Raw genomic sequence first — 24,249 nt, 5'->3', positions numbered from 1 at the left:
GATTTTACTAGTTAAGATTTACAAATTTGCCTGGTCTGGTATTTGAAGGGCTTAAAAAAAAGAAAGTTTAATATAATGACTATAAATGCAATTAACCACGGTGCCCAGTTGTTTGGCCAAGCACCAGACTAGAGGTTGCTGTGAGGGTATTCTGTAGATGTAACATTTACAATCAGCTGACTTAAGTCCTAGTCCCTGGTCACTAAATGTTAGTAGCAGCCTTGGTAACTGTGGCAACCAAAAACTCCCTTACATATTTCCAAATGCTCCTTAGGGGGCCATACTTCCCATTTAAGAACCATGGAAATTCTAATCATCCCCAAAACATCTCAATCCTTAAGTAGCAATTACTGATTATTTCACTGAATTGGCTAACAACATCTACTGCATCTTGAATTTCCTTTAAGTTATTCAGCACAGACAATGTAATGCACTGGTAGTGCTGGTGTGTTAATTTTAATCTAAGATCCCAGGAACGATCCGTTACCAAAATTGAGAATAGAAGATTCCAGGACAGTTAGACAGCATCTGATTAAATGCCAATTCTCAGTAGTGAGATTGAGATGCCACTCAATCCTAGTACTATACGAACAGGATGTAAGAGTTTAATAGTCTATACTTTTTTGAATGGCACTTACACTTTATTCCAAAACATTACTGTAGTAGCTGATGACTCCAGAGACTTACTGTTTTTTGACCTTGACAAAGAGCATTAGCTATTTTTTAAGTGATTTACTTTGTGTTCTCTATGTGTCAGAAACTTTTCTAGACATTGTATATACGCTAATCCATTTAATTCTCCACAAAAAACTCTACGAGACAGATACTGTTATTATCTCCATTTTACGGATGAGAAAACTAAAGCAGAGAGAAGTAACCTGTTCTTGTCCAACGTCGACAAACTAGAAGAGTAACAGAATTCTGCTGCTAAAACACTGCGGTATTTGCCACAAGTAAACCTTGAGTATAAGTTGCTGTTGGGGCACCTAAAAGGTCAGAGAATTGGTACTTAAGCAAGCTCATAAAACAGATCTATTAGATTACAATTACTGAACATTTTGATCAATTCTATAGAATAATCCTGATCAAAAGGGGGAACATACAGACCAGAATTTCAAATTCTCATGGACTCCAGACTTTCTGGAGCCATGGGGGCTGAATGAACTCCTGAAACTACTCACCTGACATAATCTTTAAAACTTAAACTAAAAATATTTTCTAAAGTCTTCTTAAAACCAAACAGTAGTTTAGCTTAACTAGTTAAAAGAAAAGTCTGCCTTAAGCATTATGCTGTTTTATGAACTATGTACATGGGATCAAAGTAAGAACAGCAACTCGAAAGATTAAATAGGAATCTTAGGGGACAGTGAGTTTATGTTAATGAGGGAGAACAACTCAGAAAAGGAGGGTGAGAATGGTTGCACAACTCGAAGAATGTAATCAGTGTCACTGAATTATACATGTAGAAACTGTTGAACTGATGCATGTTTTGCTGTATATATTCTTAACAAAATAAATTAAAAAAAAAAATAGATCTATTAGCGTTCCTGCCACCAAATGTTATTTTTATGTGACAGAATTCAGTCTGAGAGTTGTTTTCTTTGTTTTTAAAAATCTTTTACTGTTATTCATAAAGCTACTCTACATTTAAATACATACTAGTTTTACAGATGATTTTACAGTTTTACTGCTGTAAACAAAACTAGTTTTCGAGTGCATTAAACATGTTCACTATTTTTTTCTTATAGAACACCACTCATTTTGTTAACCACTTAACTCCAACATTCCTATTTTTACCTACCGCGATATGAAACAAGCTCTTTATTTTGATTACATAATACAAACATATCATCTTCCAAAGTAATAAAATTGAGATACTGGTCAAAAACCTAAAAACAAAAGAAAAGGTTTACAAATCAATTTTAAAATATAACCATGTTCAAAGTAAATTTAATTTGATTTATTCTACCAATGGTAATTGGTAGTTACAGTGTTAAAATAGTTACATTCGCTAACTAAAAATTGTGCTCTCTAGCAGATTACCTAAATGGGCAGGAATAAAGAGTTAAGAATATTGAAAAGCAATAAAAACAAACTTTCATATAAATATTAAGGATGAGAGGAATGTTTTCAGAGAACAAAATTTAAACAGATACAAAATTAAAAAAAAAAAATTTTTTTTAATAAAATTAAAGCTTGTTGACTGTGACAGGAATGGACATCAATTTTGAAGAAAAACCACAATTTAAAAATATTATATCCACTTTAATCACACTTGCCTAAGAAAGTCACAGTAACTTTTTCTACCAAGAATTTTTATAGACTATAAATAAAGTGGGAAAAAGTTCTACCACTTTTTTAGAAGTGCAAATTAAAAAGTAAGAAAACGATTTGAAATAAACAAATTGAAAGCTGTCCTTATAATTTTATGTAAAATTAATGATAAATTTTGGAAGAGCAAGAACATTAAGGCATGAGCCTCAAAAAATCAGAGGTAGTAGTTGACCACCTATATCTAAGAATGAAAAATCTATCAGTGGGGAACAAATGGAAGTAAATGCACAGCTGTTCAGTATTTAATTTGCCCTACATAAAAAATCAAACCCACTACCGTTGAGTCGAATTTCAACTCATAGCGACCCTACAGGACAGAGTAGGATTGCCCCACAGGGTTTCTGAGGCTGTAAATCTTTACGGAAGCAGACTGCCATATCTTTCTCTTGTAAGGGTGACTGGCGGGTTCAAGTCGTCGACCTTTTGGTTAGCAGCTAAGCAATTAATCACTGCGCCATCAGGGCTCCCTTGCCCCACACGGTTCCCTTGAATTTTTATTTATGTCTTGTCCAAATTCAAATGGACAAGAACAGGGCTAAAATTGGGACTATGTTTGATATTTTTATTTATAACTGAAAGTGAACCTAACTGAAAAGTCACTATGATGCAGAATTACTAGTCTGTTGTGAATTCCTTCTCCCTTATAACATGCAATATAGATTCTTTGGCTCCTATCTCCTAAAGTAAGGAAAGATCTAGAGACAGTACGCTGACTATAGTGAGTACAGTTAAAACAACACCCAGATATTTTTGATGGACAGCTTATGACAACACAACTGTCAAACTATTTTTGAATTGAGCTAAAAAGATTATACAAAACCCCGGCCCAAAGCAAAACTGATTCTGCTGATCAGTTGTGGGGTTTTTTGTTTTTTCCTTTCAGATCTGTAGAACGGTGGGTTCCTTTAGATTGGTTTCTTTCGCCAAGTTCACGTTGTAGATGGTTTACATTATCGGAACTCTTTCTAAAAGTACCGAGTCTAAATATTTCATCCTGCTCATCTGAATTTTATGTTTATGTCAATTAACAGGTTTCAGAGTACCGTTAAATTCTAGAACATTAACAGAAGGTTGTCAGCCAAACAAAAGCTCTTACCTTGGCTACCTGTGTCACTGCACTAGCCGCTAATGCTGCATTTGCAATATCTTCCAGTTTACTTCTTGAAATAGCAGAAATAAAATTTAAATAATAGGATTCATAGAGTTGATTTCGAAGATCCTAAAAATACAATGAATACTTTATTCTATTTTAGGTTAGTATAAAAGACGACGGCCAATAAAAACGTTTTCAGCAAGATTTGGGAGGATAAGATACATACTTAAAAGACAGGAATATAAATGACAATCAATAAAAGTAGCTCAAGAAGACAAGGTCATGAAGAAACACCAGTTATATGGTTACCAGATGTGACTGAAATATATTTTAATATTTAAAGTTAGAATACAGCACTTTGAAATAGTGTACCTACAGTTTTCTTAAAAAGATCCTGATGTGGGTCTCTAATATGGTGAAAAGCTTATTGTATCTGACAAATGATGACACAACAAATACAAAACCAAAATTGCTCCCTTCACAGACAAGTTTTAATTCAGAAATGATCAATTCCAGAAGTATTTCTTTTCAATTATCTAAAATTAATGGAATTTGCTGTAGTGAATGACTCAGTTATGCAAACTCTTAAATCTTCTTTAAATCTAAACAAATAAACAAATTACCATAACACCTTAAATCTAAGATGTCACTGATTCTAACAGGTACCATTATTTTATATACCACCAAGAATTAATTGTACCAATAAAATTTTACGACATACCATCAATTCTAAGATACGTCTGATTTCAGAGATATTAAAACGTGAAAAACTGAGGGACTGAAGCCTGTATGAAGAAGGTGGCCAAGCAGAGTGGTGACATAATAAAGAGAGAACTGAGTAAATAAGTAAATATATTGAGGATAATGGGGTCTATGTTTCTCATTGTCAGAAAAAGGAGTTAGAAATCTGCAAAGGGTAACAACAGAATAAACCCTATGCTGTTGAACTGAAATTGGAATTGGAGGTGTAGGCTGGTATGTGGGTGTGTGTGTACATGTGTAACAAAGAGAAGGGGGAAAGGATATTTATAGTCAGTAGAGGGAGGGATATTTATAGAAATAAACACAGATATAAAGTGTATGTGTGTTGGTTCTCTGAAAAGACAAACAAAATTAACAAATATTTAGTTAGACTGACCAAGAAAAAAGGGAAGATTTAAATTGTTAGAATCAGAAATGAAAGGACACTCCTACCAATCTCATACTATGAACAACTGCGTGCCAATAAATTAGATAACTTAGATGAAATGGAAAAATTCCTAGAAAGGCGCAAATTATCAAAACTAACTTAAGAAGAAATAGAAAATGTGAACAGACCTATAATGAATAAACAAAAACTACCCACAAAGAAAAGCTTAGGCCTAGATGGTTTCGTAGGTGAATTCTACCACCCATTTAAAGAAGAATTAATACAAATCCTTCACAGATTCTTCCAAGAAATAGAAGAGGGAACACTTCCCAGTCCATTCTTTGAGGCTAGCATTACCCTGACAACAAAAACAGACAAACATATCACAAGAAACTAAAGACCAATATTTCTTAGAAACAGAGATGCAGTAACACTCAACTAAATACTAGCAAATTGAACCCATCAACATGTACAAGGAATTATACACCAAACCAAGTGGATTCATCCCAGGATTATGAGGTGTGTTTAACATTCAAAAATCAATTAATGTAATATATCAATAGAATAAAAAACAAAAACCACATGATCATTTCAGAAGACATAGAAAGCACATTTGGAAAAAAACACATTTTCAGGATAAAAACACTCAACATTTCTTAGATATGACACCAAAATCACAAGCAACAAAAGAAAAAAATAGATAAATTGGAATTCATCAAAATTTTAAAACTTCCTACTTCGAAGACATAATTAATGGAGTGAAAAGGCCACCCATAAAATGAGAGAAAATATTTGCAAATCATGTATCTGATAACGGTCTAGTCAAACAATATATAAAGAATTCTTATGACTCAACAATAAAAAGACAAATAACCAATTAAAAAGTGGGCAAAGAGGGTTGAGAAGGGAGAAAGTTGACATGTCGTGGGGCTGTTAAGTGACGTCACAGAACAATTTGTGTATTATTTGATGAGAAACTAGTTTGTTCTGTAAACCTTCATCTAAAGTGCAATTAAAAAAAAAGCAGGCAAAGTACTCGAACAGATTTTCTCCAAAGAAGATACATAAATGGCCAATAAGCATAGGAAACAATATTTAGTATCATTAGTCATCAGAAAAATGAAAATCAAAACCATAATCAGATACCACTTCACAGCCACATGGTTAAAACCAAAATGACAGAAAATAACAAGTGTTGACAAACATGTGAAGAGACTGGAACCCTCAATATACAATTGGTAGGAACATAAAATGTGCTGTCACTTAGGAAAACAATCTACCAGTTTCTCAAAAAGTTAAATGTAAGAGTTACCGTTTGACCCAGCAATTCCACTCCTAGGTGTAAACCCAAAAGAATTAAAAAAAACATGTGCCCACACAAAAACTTGTACATGAATGTTCATAGCACCATTATTCATGAGAGTCAAGAGGTGGAAACAACCTAAATGTTCAACTGATGAATGTATATGCAAAATGTGGTTTACCCATACAATCGAATATTACTGAGTCATAAAAAGGAATTCAACCAGTAAGTACTGATAAATGTTGCAACATGGATAAACCTTGAGAACATTATGGTAAGTGAAAAGCCAGATACAAAAAAGTCAAATATTTCATGATTCCATTTATCTGTAATGTCCCAAATAGGCAAAGCTACAGACAGAAAAGTAGATTAATGGGTTGCTCAGGGCTGGGCAGGATGTGAGATTTGTGGGGTCACAGCTAACGAGTCTGAGGTTTCTTCTGAGGTGATGAAAATGTTCTAAGATTGACTGTGGTCATGGTTGCACAAGTCTGTTAATATACTAAAAATCACTGAATTGTACACTTCAAATGGGTGAACTGTATGGATGTGAATTATATCTCAATAAAGCTGTTACCAAAAAAAGGAAGGAGGAACAGAACAGTAGGTGCTATCTCTTTAAAAAGGGGCATAATGGTGTCTATGCAGGGTGAAAAAGGAAACTAGTGATCATTAAGCTGACTTAGAACACAAAATATGTGACTTTCATTAACGATTTATGCAGCAATTTCATTCAACAGTGATTCACAAGTAAAGATGCTTATGACTTGTGGCAGACACTTAGCTGGCTGTCCAGTATCAGGTCTTTCCTTTTTTTGTTTGGGATGGTGATACACTCAGCTATATTTAATTTTCTCAGCCTCCCTTGCACTTAATTCTACCCAGTGCAACATAAATGGAAATATTCTGGGAAAGCTTTAGAGCTTTCTTGACAAAAAAGAACAGTCAAGGCTGGGAATGTCTTTTTTTCCCATTCTTTTTGCCTTGAACATAGGTGTAATAGCTACAGCTGCAGTCACCATGAAGCAACAAACCAAGAAAATGAAAAGCAAGAAATTAAAGATGGTGGATCAAAAAGGCAGAAGGAGCCTTTGTCTTTGATAACATTATAGAGCTGCTGCACCAGCTCGGACTTCCTACTACCAGACTTTGTTATTTCCGAAAAACAAAACTGTTATTTTTATTATTATTTTGTTTTTTGCCTTAAAAAAATTTTTTTTTATTGTACTTTAGATGAAGGTTTACAGAACAAACTAGTTTCTCATTAAACAGTACACATACTATTTTATGACACTGGTTAACAACCCCATGACGTGTCAACACTCTCCCTTCTCAACCTAAGGTTTCCTGTTACCAGCTTTTTTGTCCGCTCCTGCCTTGTAGTACTTGACCCAGGCCTGGTGTGCCCCATTAGTCTCAATTTGCAAAACTCTTAATTTTAAAGCTAATATAGTTAAATTTTCTGTTTTTTATAGCCAGACTCAGTCTTAATACAACACTTCTTCAGCCAGAAAATTTTAAATTTTCCAGGTTATCTGAGGTTTAAAGATATCTCAAAAATCAAAGTGGGAAACTGGATAATTTACGATTCTTAACAACACTGATATCTCAGGTTTTATTATTTTTTTTAATTTTTATTATGCTTTAAGTGAAAGTTTACAAACCAAGTCAGTCTCTCACACAAAAGCTTATATACACCTTGCTACACACTCCCAGTTACTCTCCCCCTAATGAGACAGCCTGCTCTCTCCCTCCACTCTCTCTTTTCATGTCCACTTCGCCAGCTTCTAAACCCTCTACCCTCTCATCTCCCCTCCAGGCAGGAGATGCCAACACAGTCTCAAGTGTCCACCTGATCCAAGAAGCTCACTCCTCACCAGTATCTCAGGTTTAAAAAAAAAAAATGTTTTCATGTTCAAGAAAATAAGACTTCACATACCTGGCACATCCTATCAATATTTTCCTCAGTGGGCATTACAAAGTACACGGCAGGAACGTCTGGAATGGGATCTCGATCACTGTGCAAAAGCCTAGAAGACACAAGGAACTAAAAACTCACTTTTTTCTTAGTCTCTTACCTAAAAACATCACTTGAAACAGCATTTCTCAAAATGGGAGTTTACCAGCTCAAGGACAGTGACCAATGCTCTAAAAGTTTTTGCTACAATTCATTACAGTTAGTTCAGTCAGTTTCCCCTTATATCAGCATTAATATTATTTATTAGTTAGATCCCAGGCTCTTAGTCTTCATGTGTTCTACTCCACTCATCTTCTTTTCTAATACATTTTATGGTCAGACATTCTCTTCTATAAACATTTCCCCTGAATGGGAACTAAAAAAAAAAAAAAAAGCATACTCAAAATCAATTTTATTCCTATTTTTCATAGAAATATGAGCTGGGGAGAAGATGCAGCTCTCCAAGAGAAGGAAAACAGAAAGTTGCAGGAATTTTCCTTGAAATGAAAGAATTTAAATGATATAAAATAAAATATATATTTTTAAATGAAAGATATATGCACGTTACCGTAAAACTTTAAGACAATGTATTTTTGTGTATTTATTACTTCCATCTTTTCATTAGTAAAATAATGAAACTTAATAAGATGCCAATAGCAATCTATGCTTATTAATAAACTACCTTTTCCATGGATGGCATCAAACTAAACTTCGGTTCAACTCATATGAATTAGCATGTTATCAACAAAAATTTTGTTTTATGTCTGACATAATAAAAGAAAAAAATCTGTCAAATACCATATTTCATCAAACCCAAGATGTTACTCATTTTAAAACATACTGTTATTTTACATACCACTGAAGAAAAATGTTGCCAATTAAACTATGACACACCATCAATTATAAGATACACCCTCATTTCAGAGACATAAAAAAATAATTTTAGAATTGAATACTCTATTAATTTTAAACACATACACATTATAAAACTGAAGAACATAAACTAATCAAATCACATTCTGATACTTTCTGCACTGAAAATCTAAAACCACTATTATCAATACAAGAGTAGATTTCAAATCAATGTTACAGCCACAGATAAAAATTGGTGCTAACCATAAATAGAATAGGATGCAAATAGGTTTTAACACCACATAATTAGACTCTTTCAGTATGTAAAAATATTAATATCTATTCATGAACATAGCCCCTCTCCAAATGTTCCACTAGGCAAGTCTACAAAGTAATTTTATATTTATCAAACCTATCAGAAGCAATATAATCAAACAAACTCAACCGTTAGGAAGACAAGTTAGATAGCCTCCTATGGTGATTACTTTACCAGTGATATCTTTGTAGTCACTTATATTTTTCATACTAATGATAAACTAAAAAATTTTTAGAGCTGGAGGAGACCCTGAGATTATTTGGTATTTTCCTTCATACAGACAGTAAACCAAGTGTATAGGAAAAGAACAAGTAAGGAAATTTATTTTTAGAAGTTGTAAACCTGGGGGTTATTTTTAACTTCAGAAGTAAAAGACTGAACAAAAGAAGATGGGGGGGGTTGTTGTTTTATATAGGGCTTCGAACTGGTTCATTCTGGTTTGACCCCTGCTGAGAATTTGCATTTCTACCCCAGATATACTGAAACAGAAGCTACATTTTAATAAGATTCCCAAGTGATTCTTATGTAAACATGTAAACCTAAGAATCATCTGAGGGATCTTGTTAAAATGTACATTCTGCTCAGTATATCAGGGTAGAAATGCAAATTTTCAGCATGGGGTCCAACTGGAATGAACAGGCTTGAAGCTCTGGTTTTATAGTATATAAGTTCTGTAACCCAGTATTTTTCTCCATAAATGTCCCTTTATCACTTGATTTCACAGTGGCCAAAAATTTTAAAAAATACATTTCAAAATAAATGCCATTACTAAAAATGTGTTAAAACTCACAGATGCAGGGTGATTCCCATGTCTCTTAGCTCCTTCACAGATAGCAGAGGGGAAATTATATCTTGGCCAAATCTATCATAAATGAGTACCTAATTAAAAAAAAACCATGTGTTTTTTAAGCATTATCAGTGAACAGCTAATACGGAACCCACATTAAGAAAATATTGATATAAATTTTTATTTTAGTAAATCACATATGTTGAATTCTTATCCTTATCTCAAGTTAATATTTTCCACTATTACTTACCAAATGTACACTCACACAGCAATACATTCTTAAAACCATTACTACTGAGGCTAAAATAAATAATTATGCCAACTTATTTTTATAAAATACTTTTTCCAGGTTAAAAAAAAATAGTAGAGATTATCAAATCTTCATCTTAAGCTATAACAAAGGACTCTGAACACACAGCAAACTCAAATGTATTATTCCCCCACTTTTTCTAGTTCACATATATCCTTTCTAAAAACAGAGGAGTAAAATATAGTCACTTTCAAAACTAGTAAGAAGCTCCATGACTGTAAAGGACTGTAAATTCAACATCTCAGGTTAATAGGATATGTCTTTTAAAAATCAAGTCCATAAAGAGTACTTACTAGCCTTATTCTAACAAATGTATTCCCCCTCATTCTAAAAGGATTAAAACTGACATCTTTGAAGAACAGTAAGAACTCCAATAATTTTTCTAACTCAAAATTAGTTTTGGAGTCAAGGCAAACAGGAGACTATTCAACTAGTGTTTTTCACAACTACCTCAATGACTCTTTATGCAGTAAGAAACTGCTAATTAAGAAATAAAAATGCACCATCTTAAGAATTTTCTTGAATGCCAAGACTTCCTTTTACAAACCAAAAAACCAAACCTGTTGCCATCAAGTCGATTCCCACTCATAGTGACCCTACAGGACAGAGTAGAACAGCCCCATATAGTTTCCAAGCAGCAGCTTGTGGATTCAAACCGCTTATCTTTTGATTAGCAGCTGAGCTCTTAACCACTGCACCACCAGGGCTCCTAAAAATCTTTCTGCTCTAGTTATAAGACAGTAGATGTTGCATCTCTCAAAAATCTTGCCTCTTTAAATCTCAATACCTGTATTATTAATCTTGTGATATAAAAATGGCTGGTAAGCAAAGTATCTGACACAAATCTGTACCCAAGAAATCCTCAAGTTATTTAATTCAAAAGTTCAATATATATATATATAAAAAAAAAACTAGTATCTGACACAAATCTGTACCCAAGAAATCCTCAAGTTATTTAATTCAAAAGTTCAATATAGGCCTTAAGAAATAAACAAGTATAGTTTATGCAAGAGGCAACAAAAAGATGCCTGCAAAGAAACAGGTAGAGAAAAATCAGGGGGCCCTCTGAAACTTAAGTGGGGGGCATGGTGGTTCAGTGGTAGAATTCTAGCCTTCCAGGTAGGAAACCTGTGTGTGATGCCCCGACAACACACCTCAAGCACAGCCTCCACCTACCTGTCTGACAGTGGAGGCTTGTAGGCTGCTATACTGCTGGACAGGTCTCAGCGGCACTTCCAGCCTAAGATGGACTTGGAGAAAGGCCTGCTGATCTACTTCTGAAATTCAGCTAATGAGAACTCTACGGATCACAACGGTCTGATCCACAACCGGTCATAGGGATGGTGCACACCAAAGCAGCATTTCACGCCATGACGTGGAGGGGCTGTCTTGATGGCAGCTAACAATTTAAGCTTAAATTATAAATTCAAAATAGATTAACTACCACCGGAGTTAACCCAAAGGATTTATAAGGACTCATTAAGAGTTTCCAAAACACCCAAAATTCTAACCAAGATGACTTGGTTGTAAGCTAAAATGAGTGTAAGCTAATGAAGTTTAAACCTAAGCAACTGTATTGTCTCTTCAAAAAAGACAATCACTGTGAAGTTCAGAATGAAGGCACCCAAAAATCAGAATTTTTTAAGGCTCTCCAGTATTTCTCAAAGGAGAATGTCTATAGCTTTCTGGCCCAAATAAGTTTTACTGATAGTTTTACATCTCATAAATTAATAAATTGGTGTTCTAGTTCACAGATCACCCTCTCATAAGCTGGTTAATGCCTTCTTGCTGTAATACAAATACCATAAGTGAGTGGCTTTAAAGAATAAAATTTTTTTTCTCACAGTTTTGGAGGCTAAAAGTTGAAATCATGGTCTTGGTGGTGGTGATTCCTTCCTTATCAGGAGCACCAATGTTCCTTGGTTCCTTATAGATGATCCTCACATGGCATCTGTCTTCTGTGTGTGTGTGTTTGTCTGTATTCTCGTTTTTTTATAACTCAGAAGTGATTATGTTTAGTATCTATCCTACACTGGCATAGCCTAATTAGCATAACAAAAGAAAATCCTATTTCCAAACAGGATCACATCAACAAACACTAAAAAAAACCAAACCTACTGCCGTTGATTCTGACTCACAGCGAACTTACAGGACAAAGCAGAACTGCCCCGTAGAGTTTCCAAGGGAATGCCAGGGGATTTCACTGCCAACCTTTTGGTTAGCAGCCATAGCTCTTAACCACTATGCCACCAGGGTTCAACAGGTACTACGCCAGAAATTCAACATATATTGGGGGTGGGGGGGGGGCACAATTCAATCCATAACAGTTAAAATGAACCAGTTCCCCAGTGTGACTAACCCTGAGAAAGACTGCAAGATCTAGAGTCAATACTTGAAAACCTAAAGAACAAAACATCAAACTAGGTAAAGACCTACCAGGGAGACCCTGCCTGAGATTGGCTGGATTCCCTAGATGAATATTACTATCTCATTGACTATCTTACTCCATAAAATGTTTATCAAAAAAATTCACATTAAGATGCCATGTGAAACAGAAATATTCATGCATTATAACTAAAATATGCTACTAGGTCAGTATTAACAAGAAATTCCCAACTACCACAAATAAGGGCTGAAGAAAAGAAAATACAGCCCCTTAAATTAAATTTCTCTCTTACCTTCCATACCGGTTCTCCAGTGCTGTTTTTAACATGAGGCACATTGAAATTCAACATGCGCTTCAAAGCCACTGAAAATTAAAATAGTTTTTTTGTATCAAATATTACCATTTTTTAAAGAATTTCATTTCACATTTCTTATTTACTACCTCAAAACAAAATGCACAAATCAACTCTACTCATACTGACTAATCAAATCACCGGATGTATGGAGCTAGGGGTCAGACCTTGTAAGACTGTTCCCTCAACAGCTAACTGGGAGTTTTTTAAAAAACACAACAGGCATCTGTCCCCAGAGAAAACAGTGTGAAAAATGTTCAAGAAGAAGACTTTTGTATTTCTCCTGACTATTCGACGGCAACGGGTTTTTGGGTATCCAACACTGAATTTTATATAGACGCAAAAAGAAATTTCTTCAATCATGAACATGCAATGACTTCAACGGTTATCCTGTCTACTTATTGTTGGGTTGAGAAAGAACAGATTAAAACAATCTTCCTAAAAATGAAAATTATCTGACATATTTAATTGGTTTGCATACAAAACCTTAATACAGCACTTCTAATGTTTAGTTTTACCTACGAGTACATTTTCCAACCAATTTATCCCCTCAAATTCACTGAAGTTATATTGCTTAAAATTCTGTTTTCCATGGGGAAAAAAACAGACTTTCCCAGAGATATGGTAGGTTTAAATGACAACTCCTGGTAAGCAGCCATACTCTAGATGGTGTAGTATTTTGTGGGTTTTATTCCTCATATGTTCATGTGTTACAACAGACTCAGAAATACTTTGTAAGGGAAATCAAAATCCTTTAATATATTTCTATGTGAAGTTGAGATAGCCAAATATTCAAGGGAGTGTATTAGGTGATTTCATTTTTTAAAAAAGATTGGTAACCTCAAAATCCACTTGATTAATTTGTAAAAGCATTTGCATTAGGTTTTATTAAGTAACACAGAATAGCTCATATTCCAAAGCCCTCCCAGAGAACCAGGGAGTATTTAAATTACTTAGGTGTCAATGTATAACATTCATTCATTCACTCACTAGAAAAGCTTCTATTAAATGTTTGTTGAAGCAGGTATAATGCTGTAACACTTCTACTAATGAAAAAATTGCACTTCAACGACATATTTGTATATTTATGTGTGTGTATATAGAGACACGACTTTTTGTCAAAACTTTCATACCTAATGCTCAGCCAATAATGACACATTCCCAAAAACTTACATTTACTTAGGGTTCACAGGTGTTATGCTATTAAAAAGAGCATAAACAAACAATCAAAACCTTTAATACTTACAAGAGGAGGCACAGAGAGGTGTTCCAGGGTCAGCTCTCTCATTGCTTTAGCAGAGCTCTTCCTCCCACCTCTAAACAATACAGACACCACCACCCTGGCACTCATGGCCCAAGACAGGGAAGAGTCTTGCTTCTAGAACAGTTGTTTACACTCTTGACACATGATGACTAGAAAGAACCATAGTCTGTGCTGCACCTAGGTGTGAAGTGTTCTCCACAGTTAGGCCAGTATCAGCAAATAATCCCACACTTGTCTTCTCAGCCCCATCTAAGAGAAGACTAGAATTTCTCCAGCTGTGAGCTTTAGCTAACTTGTTAAACAGGGATTTTGATACAGTGGATTTGTTAATAAAATACAAGGCTGGTCTTCAAAGAGTGTGTAAGAATGTAATTTTCCTTTCATCAGGGCAAATTCTCAAGGTTTAAATCATTGCTTTTTACTGAAATGGTGAGCTAGTTTTCTTTATTGACCCTAAACATACTATTCACATTCCTACACTTGGTTAATGTAGTTTCAGTCTTACCTGGAATGTTTTCTTCACTCATTTACTGAACAAATACTGTCAACTACATTTACTATTTGTTTATTCATTAATTCAACAAATATTTAGTGAGCATTTACCATGTGCCCAATACTGCCCTAGCTGCTGGGGATATAAACTGAACATTGCATAAAAACTCCCTGTCCTCAAGAACCTTTCATTCCAGTTGGAGGACACAGCCGATAAAGAAAATAAGAAAAACATGTGGTATGTGAAATGTTGATAAGTGCTACGGAGAAGAAAAAGGTAGAGAAGGGGGACAGGGAGTTGGTCAGTGAAGGCCTTACTGAGAAGGTAACGTCTGAGTAAAAATCTAAATGAGGTTTGGGAACAAGCCTTGCAGATATTCATGTAAGAACACTGCAAAAAGAGGAAACAACAAATACAAATGCTCTGAGGCTCGGGTATGCTTGGTGTGTTCAAGGAAAGAGGGAGAGAAACAAGAAATGAAGTCAGAAAGACAACTGGGGAACATATTACATAGGGTCTTGTAGATCACTGTAAGATCTCTTTGGCTTCTGTCATGAATGAAATGGAAAAGTGCTGGATGGTTTTGAGCAAAAATGTGACATAATCACTTTGGGTATTGAGTGGAGAAGACGGAAGGGGAATATGGTTGTAAACGCAGGTAGACCAAATAGGAGGTTATTGCAGAAGCTCAAATAGAAACACACGGTGACTTGTATCTGGGTGATAACAGCAACGATGGTCAGATCCTGAATATATTGTTAGGGTACAGCTTACAAGATTTACTGATAGATCTAATGTGGGGTATGAAAAAGAGAAGTCAAGAAAACAAAACTTCAAGATTTTAGACCTGAGCAACTATAAGGATGAAGCTGCCATTAACTGATATAGGGAAGACTGGGTTCAGAGAAGAGGTCCAGGCTGGGGATATAAACTTGAGAAACAGCATATAAATGGTATTTAAAGCCAAGAGGCTAGAGGAGACAAATCAGTTGATCTGGGCTCTTTAATGTTGAGAAACAGGGGAGATGAGCAAGAACTCGCAAAGGAAAGCATGCATGAAGAACAATGGTAACTGAGACGGAAACTATAGATTCGGTCTACTGAATAGGAACAGGGATAGATAGGTTCAGGACAGAGAGGAAGCTTTCACAAAGGAGTAAACTTTTGAGGTGACCTTTAAAAGATGAATAAAAATTTCTCAGGCAGGCAAAGTGAGAAACTGACATGCTAGTTAACTGGGGCAGTTCTGTTCTGTCCTATAGGGTCACCATAAGTCGGAATCGACTCAACGGCAGTGGGTTTTTTTTTTTTTTTTAGTTAACCTCTCTATACTTTGGTTTCCTCATATGCAAAGTGGAGATAATAATACATTTAAAATCTCTGAGAATAGTGCCTGGCAACAGTAAATGCTCAGTAAAGGTCAGCTGTTTTCTATCCAAACTGATTGCACGTTCCTTTGTATTGATCACACACAACATCTTGTATGTAGCAGGCTTCAATAAATATGAGAGTTGACTGTGAGTTATTTCCCAAAACACTTCCAATAGGCACCAAGAAAATTTTTACCTCTGCTACTACAGTACCTACAAAGGGATTTACTTTTTTCTGAAAGAAAACAGAACTCAACTATGGTACTAATTTGATAAATGATTGATCTGGCATGACCTATCTAATAATGAGTAAGTGTACACGTGGAATCTTGCTATATTTGGGTATTCCCTCAAATATCTGGAGTCTCATATATTTAAGTTATACCTGACTGATAATTTATACAGTAAGTTATCTATTGGGAAGAGCAGAACACAAGTCAATATGCACTACGTGTCATTACCAGGTTTAAGTCTACCATTCACCTGGCATTTCTCTTCGGGTACACCTAAAAGACTGGTCCAAGGGGGAGAAACGGCAGAAAGCAGGCCGCTCTGAAAAACAGAATACCTAAGTTTTTTAACTGTGGTGGAAGTGCCGAAAAATGGAGTTCTTACAACATTAAAACTGGGAGAGGGCTGCACCGCACGGAAACAAACCTGGAGATTCCATAGGTAACAACACATGAACGAAAATGCCAGCGGCCAGACCCCATCGTGATGGCCTTTCTAAGGCCCAGCAGAGAAGAAGACAACCAGCCCACCCCTGAAGCCCCTTCTCCTGCACCACAGGCGAGGGGCCGAGTCCTCCAGCTAAACGCATCTCTTCCCAAAAAACTCAAAGGGGAGGGGCTCCTGATGCTCTGGGGACTGGATTAAATTCCTGGAGGTCTGTCTCCGAGCCGCACGCACTACGACCGAGTGAAGGCGACAAGGTGAGGGCGGGGACAAGCAGAGGTAGGGGAAGTCGCCGCGATAGGCACGAAAAAGCAAGGAGAAGGGTTAGGTTGGTACCTGTCTGTCTTTCCCGAATACCGGCTGCCACTGCCGCCATCTTGGCTCCCACCATCCACTGCCCGGCTGGCGAGCGGAGCTCGGGATGACGTGGGCGCCCCGACGGTACCGGAAGCAAAGCCCGGCGGGGCGGAGCCAACGCTTGCACCCGGAGGCTGCGTTCCGCCTCACCCACAGAGATGTTGCCACGTTCCCGTCGATCCTGAGGAACTTGGTGACCTGGCGTTAGTGCCTGAATGGTTTAGCAGTGTAGTTGTTAGATGCAGACTATTAGGGATTTTTATCCTACACAACAAAGCTACGCAGCCCGGGTAGCACAGTGGTTACGAGCTCAGGCTGCTAGCCAAGAGGTGCGCTGTTCGAATCCACCCGCCGCTTTTTGGAAGCTCCATGGGACAGTTCAACTCTGTCCTATAGAGTCGCTATGAGTCGGGACGGGCTTATTGGCAATGGTTTTTTTTTTTTTTTTAAATCAAGCTACACTCTCAAATGATAGCAGCGTGATGTAGCGCTCAGAACCTAATTAAAAACTTAACTGGTGGCTTGGTGTTTCCAGGTCATTTAAGTGCTGCCAATACTCTAAGTGTGTAAGGTTCACAGAACTAAAGTAAATGAAGCTCCTGAAAGAAAGTATGCGCTTATGATAGGTCCTTCTGCCCAGGGGCGGATTATCCAACAGGCAAAGTAAGCAGGACGCTTACCTTGCTTACCAGATCATCTGTACTGAACAATTTAACATTTTTTTAGCCACATCTAAGATTCTGCTGCTAGGTATGGCTGGCATCTGGCTCTTTCTCAACCCCACAGCACCTTCCTAGAGAATCAAAGCCTCTTTTCAAACTTAGAATCCCCGACAGGGACGGATGACCTAGCAAGCAAGGTAATCACAGGCTTACATGTGCTTACTTACTAATCTGCAGTGAACAATTACACATGGGTTTCACTACATCTTCGATGTAGAAAGCAAGTGAAATTGTTCACTACAGATTAGTAAGTACAGGTAAGCCTATATTTATCTTGCTTATTGATTGAGCACTCTGTCCCTGCCTCTGCTCTTTTCCCTGTGCAGCTGGAGGTGTCTCCCATTTGTTCCCTTTTTCCAGGAATCAGGTGGTTTGGGAGCACTGTTGTAAATTTGGCTGATATTTCAGATTCATCTGTTAGGGAGAATGGTCTGGCTTTTATGGTGTTGTTTTCCCTGCATGGGCCACAGGAGCCAGGCTGGTGCAAAATGTAAAACTGATAGTTTTTTTTTTTTTTTGGAACTCCAGAATTACAAAGCATTTTATTACTTGGGCGTGATGTAAGGGTAGTAGAGATAGCACTGGTGTTCTAATATACACTTGAAGCCATGTGATCACAAGAATATGCAATATTAATGGTTTTAACTCATTTTATTGCACATCAAAAATGGGTACACAATAACAACTTATTTTCCATATGTCCAATAAATCGTTCATTGATGACATTGCATTAGCTGTTGAATATATTAATTCTGAAGTTGCACCAAATTCTGAAATGATTCTGTGCCTCAAAAATTTAATGTTCTAAATTGAGTTAATTAAAAAAATTACATTCTATAATAAAACACTACTTTCTCAAGTTCACAAATCAGAACCATTTATTTTTATAAAACTGAAGGAATCTTCAATGAACTAGGCATGTTATAATTAAACAAAAATGACAGTCTCTGCCATACAGAAAAGTTCTACTTCATTCTAGTCTCCATAGAATTTTAAATATATAGGCTTTCCCACCTCCCAATATCTGAGAGCCCAATCTTGGTCATTTGTGTACTTTTACTTTCAAATGCAAATCTATCATTGAACCATTTTCGCTCCATCATAGACTCCTTTCCAAGACTATATGGGTTGTATTAATATAAAGCACAAAAATAATGATTAACATTTATATACAGTATATACATACGAAAGGATAAAAAGTCCTGGCCAAGGAGTGCGCACAGCATGGGCAAGAAATTTATAGAAAAATATATCCAACAGAGGAGCCCTGTTGGCACAGTGGTTAAGAACTTGGCCGCTAACCAAAAGGTGGGGGGTTTGAATCCACCAGTTGCTCCTTGGAGATCCTATGGGGCAGTTCTGCTCTGTCCTACAGGGTCACTGAGTCAGAACCAACTCAACAGCAGCAGGTTTTTGGTTTCAATATACCCAACAGAACAGTGACAGCAGATATAATCCCCATAAGGCTGAGACAGATTAAGGTATTTATCATGCATTATTAGAACGCAAAAAAACAACCTATGCCTTCAGAGTGTTAGTTAACTAAGTTAGTGTAGCCTTTTACTTGACTTATGCAAATCTCTGGTTTTAATTTACTCTGGTAAGCTATTTTACATTAGGGGGTAATTTTAACATCTCATTCTAGAGAGGTTCCTGGATGTGAGCCAACAACTACTAACAGGACTTCTCAAACGTGGAGAGGAAAGGATCTTTTATCTACTCAGTTTTGTAAGAATCCTGAGCTTGTTCAGTACAGACAAGTTAGTTAATTTAGTTTATATAAATAAGCACTTCACATTTAGTAGCATAAACACATTTAGAAAACTTCACTGTGTTAAAAGTGCCATGCTCTTTGGTTACATCTGGCAGTCTTTCAGAAAGTAGAAGATAGATTGACCTATCACCTAGCATATCTGGCATACAGTAGGTACTGGAATAAGTTTGGGAACTGGAAAAAACCCATTGACATTGAGCTGATTCTGACTCATAATGATCCTAAGGAATTAGAAAACTGCTTCTCTTCAAACGAAACCTGTGGCCCTCAAGTCGATTCCGACTCTTAATGACCCTACAGGACAGAGCAGAACTGCCCCATAGGGTTTCCAAGGCTGTAATCTTTATGGAAGCAGACTGCCACATCTTTCTCCTATGGAACAGCTAGTGGGTTTGAACCACCAACCTTTAGGTTAGCAGCCAAGGGCTTTAACCACTGTACTGCCAGGGCTCCTTGATTCTTTTCCAGGCAATCCAAATTTTCCTAAACTACAGGGAAAATATATTCAAGCACTCCATCATTAAATGTGTTCTTATGCTTTGTACTGAATTATAACGAGCATAAAAACTAGTTGAACAGATTATAAAACAATAAAGTACTAAATAAAATTTAAAAGTGAGTTACTATATTCCATAATGACTGAACTAAGTATTTATAAATAAGATCTCTTTCTGACCATTTTCTTGTAATAAATGATTGAATGCTAAAGGCAAAATCAAGAAAACTTATCTACTGTACTCCTCTTGGAGCCCTGGTGGTACAGTGGTTAAGAACTCTGCTGCTAACCAAAAGGACAGCAGTTCTAATCCACCAACGCTCCTTGGAAACCCTATGGGGCAGTTGTACTTTGTCCTATAGGGTTGCTAAGAGTTGGAATCGACACGGCAGCAACGCGTTTGGTTTCGGTTTTATATTTCCCTTTGTTTAGCATTTAGCACCGAGTAGTTTCAATTTTAGTTTCAATTAAAAGAAGTCCGGGTGGTGCAATGGCTAATATAGCTCAGCAGCTAACCAAAAGGTCGGCAGTTCCAAACCAGTAGCGGGTCCAAGGGAGAAAAGACCTGGCGGCCTAGGAAGCCCTATGGGGTCGTTCTACTCAGTCCCAGAGGGCCCTAAGAGTCAGAATCAACTTAACGTTACAAAAAACCCAATTTATGTATAGGCATCCGCCGCGTTCAGGAAGTTTGCTTTACGCCACTTCGCTTTTATGAAAGACCTACATTAGTGCCTGTTTTCACTAACCGAAACCTGAAGAGGATTTTCATTTTTATGAAAGAAGGCGAAAAGTGGCAACAGTGTTCAGCATTTGTTTTGTGGCAAGGTGTCACAGAGACAGCGCACACTCCAAACAGCGAGGGTGGCTTTGCCGAACTCCTTCCCCAGGAACCACACTCGGCATCTCAACATCAAGCTGCCATAGCTTTGAACTGTCTGCAAACATGTGCTTTAACTTGATTTATTTTGTGCATCCTTTAGCAAGCTGTGTCCTAAGGTATCAGAACAACCTAAGAGCTCTAAGGGCGTTTCCTGTAGCCTTCCCATGTGCTCGCTGTCTTTCCCATTCTGGGAAGTGAAACTACAACTCTACAGTCATTATTTCTACTTCATATAGGCTGTGTATATCATTTCTGCTTTTACTATATGTTAGTGTTATTTTAGACTTTGTGTGTTATTTGGGCTGATTTGGTAGGTTATTTTGGGGGCCTGGGAACGCTGAAAAAATTTTCCCATATAAAAATTAATGATAATTGCTTCTCTGTGCCATTTTGGCTTACAAAAGTTTTCACAGGAACACCCTCCTTTTGGATAGCACAGAAACCCATATATATACACATACATATATATAAACTAGAAGCCAAAGTGGATTCTCAGACTGGTAATCAAATAAAGTCTTGTTACTTAGCCCAAGCTAAAAAATGGCTTATATATATATATATATATACACACACACACACAAAATATTACAAAGTATAAAAGCATAAATTAGTTTCTGGTGAGACATTTTAAAGAATCTTTACCTTAACAAATACTAAAAAGGAAAATGACTAAGTACAAAAATAGTAGAGAACTGTAAAAATGGTCTTCAGATGAAGCTCCCACACTAAAAACCTTTTGAAAACAACAAATATAAACCGAAAACCATAAACAGTAGAAATGTATTATAGGTCAATTTATGGTTTTGAGAGGAATAGAAAAACAAGCTTAAAATATATGGCATTTAGGCGATTAAAATATTTAAGAAATACATATACACATTATAAAGGTTTATAACAATTTGTAAAATTCAGCATCAGTAAGAATTGTGCACTGGCTAAAACAAAGAACAATCATAACAGTATTTAACATAGTAACACTGCAGAAAATAACACGCAGGTTTCTCTGATAATGTCTTGACTATACAATCTAAAAATTATATTAATGGAGCATTCTTCAATCAGAACTCATTTTGCACTATCAATATTTCTGCTTATCTTTACAATGTGAGCATCCTAAAGTATTATTTACACCATCTTATCCCTAAGGCCCTGTCTACAAATAAATGAAACAAAGAGTTGAAATACTGTCTTTAGGTGTAGCCAAGCCAAGCACACCTCCCCCTCCACCAAAAAAAAAGTATGTGTGATTGTATTATCAGCTTTAATTACCACACTAAAGGAAAGCTATGAATAATCAAAAAATAGCTTTAATTAGGCTTTTTGGTTTGCATTGGCTAAATGGCTTTTTAAGGCTTACAAAAACAAGGTAGGTTAAGAAATAAAATATTCAGCTTATCAACATGTTTGGGATAAAAATTTGTATGACAAGTCTGAAGTTTATATTTGATATTTAAACTTTTTTGATAATCCTTTTCTTACTTTCAATAATCTGACAAAATTTATCACAAAGAAATTCCTTGTTTAATGTTCTTAAAAACTTCAAGATAAAGTTTAATTTTAATTTGATAGCTCTGTTAGTAAGCAAAACTTGGAAAAGATATGAGGTAATAAAAAAATTACACTAGGGTTCTGTTGTTTCAGTTTTCCTTTTGTGTTAAGGTATGTATCATCTATATGAAATCACTCCTATCTTTTTCTTTAAAAATATCATTAAAGATGTTTCTTGGAAAAAAAAAAGGATAAAAATATGACAATTCATAAGTATTTTGTGTACTAATAAAAATGTGGTTAAAACATTTTACCTTTCAAATCTCCAAATTCATGACTGACTGATGAAAAACTGGCTTTGTCTCATATATATTTGGTAATATATTAGGGTTTTCTCTACTTTTTTCTTTTGCAAGTGGGACATAACTTTGATACTGGAATGTTTTCAAATTGTTATTACATGTTCCTGTTAAAATTAGGTATTCTTTGGTTTTTAGTAGCTTTAATAAAAAAAAAATAAAGGAAACCTAAGTATTTTATTAAAGAGTTTGGAAAGGAAATGTAAGTATTAAAAAGAGTTTGTAGAAAGACATACATAAACACAGTAGCTATCTCTGTGTGGTGAGATTAGAATGGGTTTTTTTTTTTTTAACTTTATTTCTACTGTATAGAAATAGTATTAACAGATATCTTTCGAGAGCAAAGAAAATGACTATATGATGCTATGGTGCCGGCTTACCTATCACACAATCATCTTGATAATAAATGTCAAATAGGCAAACCTACCACATGGCAACCTACAGATCATTCAGATACCTAAAATGATTGTGTATCAGATATACTCTGATTTAGTATCACATGTGGGATACAGAAAGGAAAAAAAAAATCCTATGGTTAAAGCCAAGGTTTTACGAACTCACCTAGGTATTTTCAACTATGCCATCTACTGCAGAAGTGTTTTTAAGCCTATGCAATGCTCACAGATTCCAGAAGATTTGTACAATTCTACTTTTTACATAATAATACTTTCCATTTGGTATAAACCTAACTGCAGTGAGGGTTATTGTAATATAAATCAGTAATATTCAAACATTTTTAACAACCAACTTGGTGCCTTCCTGAAAAGCATACATAACAGGACTTAACCAATTAAGCTTTTCTATTTAATGCTTTAAGATAAGGAAAATAAAGATTGATTTGAAAATTGTTTAAAACTAGAAAAACCACTGTGGGATCCTATAGTTGTTTATAAAAATAATGAATAAAACAGTTTTTTTCTAATTATACTACATACTTTTTCTAATTATACTATACTTGAATAAAGTCTGTACGACCATTCTACAAGTATTTATATAGACGTTTATAAAGCACGTATATAAGGAAAACAAAAATATCACCACCAATTTTGAATAGTATACCAAAAAAAAAAATTTTTTTTTTTTTTTTTAGCTTAAACAGCCAAAACATTCCTTTATGTTCATATTATAAATTTTATTGGTCCAAGAAGTTTGTTCAAAAGTGATGATATGGCCAGATTTCTGAAACAAAAGAAAGTATCAACAGTGGCTTTTAAAGAAGCATTGCTTGGTTCAAAGAAATATTTTAATGTTCAGTGTAGTGAGAACTTTCTTCCTTTTCTAGTCTTAGAGTGTTTCGTATGGCAAAGTCCATATTTTCTTGAAATTCTTTATATGTATTGGTTATTGGAAGAGCTAAACAGTTATTACATTTGTTTCCAATAGGAAAATCCATATGCAGGCACTCAATAGAAGGAGTGGGTTTAAATCCAGTAGGTGGAATGGAACTACAACCAGTTGCAAAAATAAGAATGTCTTCCATTGTTGTCGCAGATTTACCACCTGAAAAGTTTACCAAAAGAAGAGAAAAATAAAAATAAATCCATGTTATATT

At 35.7% G+C, this 24,249-nt stretch overlaps 2 protein-coding genes across 15 annotated transcripts in view; both read right to left on the bottom strand.

Annotated features, from left to right (window-relative positions):
• The window catches only part of SCFD1 (sec1 family domain containing 1), a 90,148-nt gene extending 73,067 nt beyond the window's left edge, over nucleotides 1-17,081 (bottom strand). For 2 of the 4 annotated variants that reach the window (XM_003408670.4, XM_010588565.3), the window contains exons 1-6: nucleotides 16,958-17,081; nucleotides 12,760-12,830; nucleotides 9,775-9,863; nucleotides 7,799-7,889; nucleotides 3,431-3,553; nucleotides 1,802-1,889 (exon numbers count right to left, since the gene is read on the bottom strand). In XM_003408670.4, the coding sequence (XP_003408718.2) occupies nucleotides 1,802-1,889; nucleotides 3,431-3,553; nucleotides 7,799-7,889; nucleotides 9,775-9,863; nucleotides 12,760-12,830; nucleotides 16,958-17,012 (517 nt within the window). In that variant the 5' untranslated portion in view covers nucleotides 17,013-17,081. Of the gene's footprint in view, nucleotides 1-878; nucleotides 1,761-1,801; nucleotides 1,890-3,430; nucleotides 3,554-7,798; nucleotides 7,890-9,774; nucleotides 9,864-11,257; nucleotides 11,494-12,759; nucleotides 12,831-16,957 lie in introns of those variants that run through there. The other 2 variants (XM_064292372.1, XM_023546071.2) reach the window with 2 other exon arrangements.
• A 5,874-nt stretch (nucleotides 17,082-22,955) lies between these two features.
• The window catches only part of G2E3 (G2/M-phase specific E3 ubiquitin protein ligase), an 84,256-nt gene continuing 82,962 nt past the window's right edge, over nucleotides 22,956-24,249 (bottom strand). For all 11 annotated transcript variants that reach the window (XM_023546064.2, XM_023546063.2, XM_023546067.2 and 8 more), the window contains one exon: nucleotides 22,956-24,197. In XM_023546064.2, the coding sequence (XP_023401832.1) occupies nucleotides 23,941-24,197 (257 nt within the window). In that variant the 3' untranslated portion in view covers nucleotides 22,956-23,940. The remainder of the gene's footprint in view (nucleotides 24,198-24,249) is intronic.

The sequence above is a fragment of the Loxodonta africana genome, chromosome 10 (assembly GCF_030014295.1).
Source record: "Loxodonta africana isolate mLoxAfr1 chromosome 10, mLoxAfr1.hap2, whole genome shotgun sequence".
NCBI lineage: Eukaryota > Metazoa > Chordata > Mammalia > Proboscidea > Elephantidae > Loxodonta > Loxodonta africana.
Note: the sequence above shows the minus strand (reverse complement) of the source record. Positions and strands in the feature narration are given on the sequence as shown.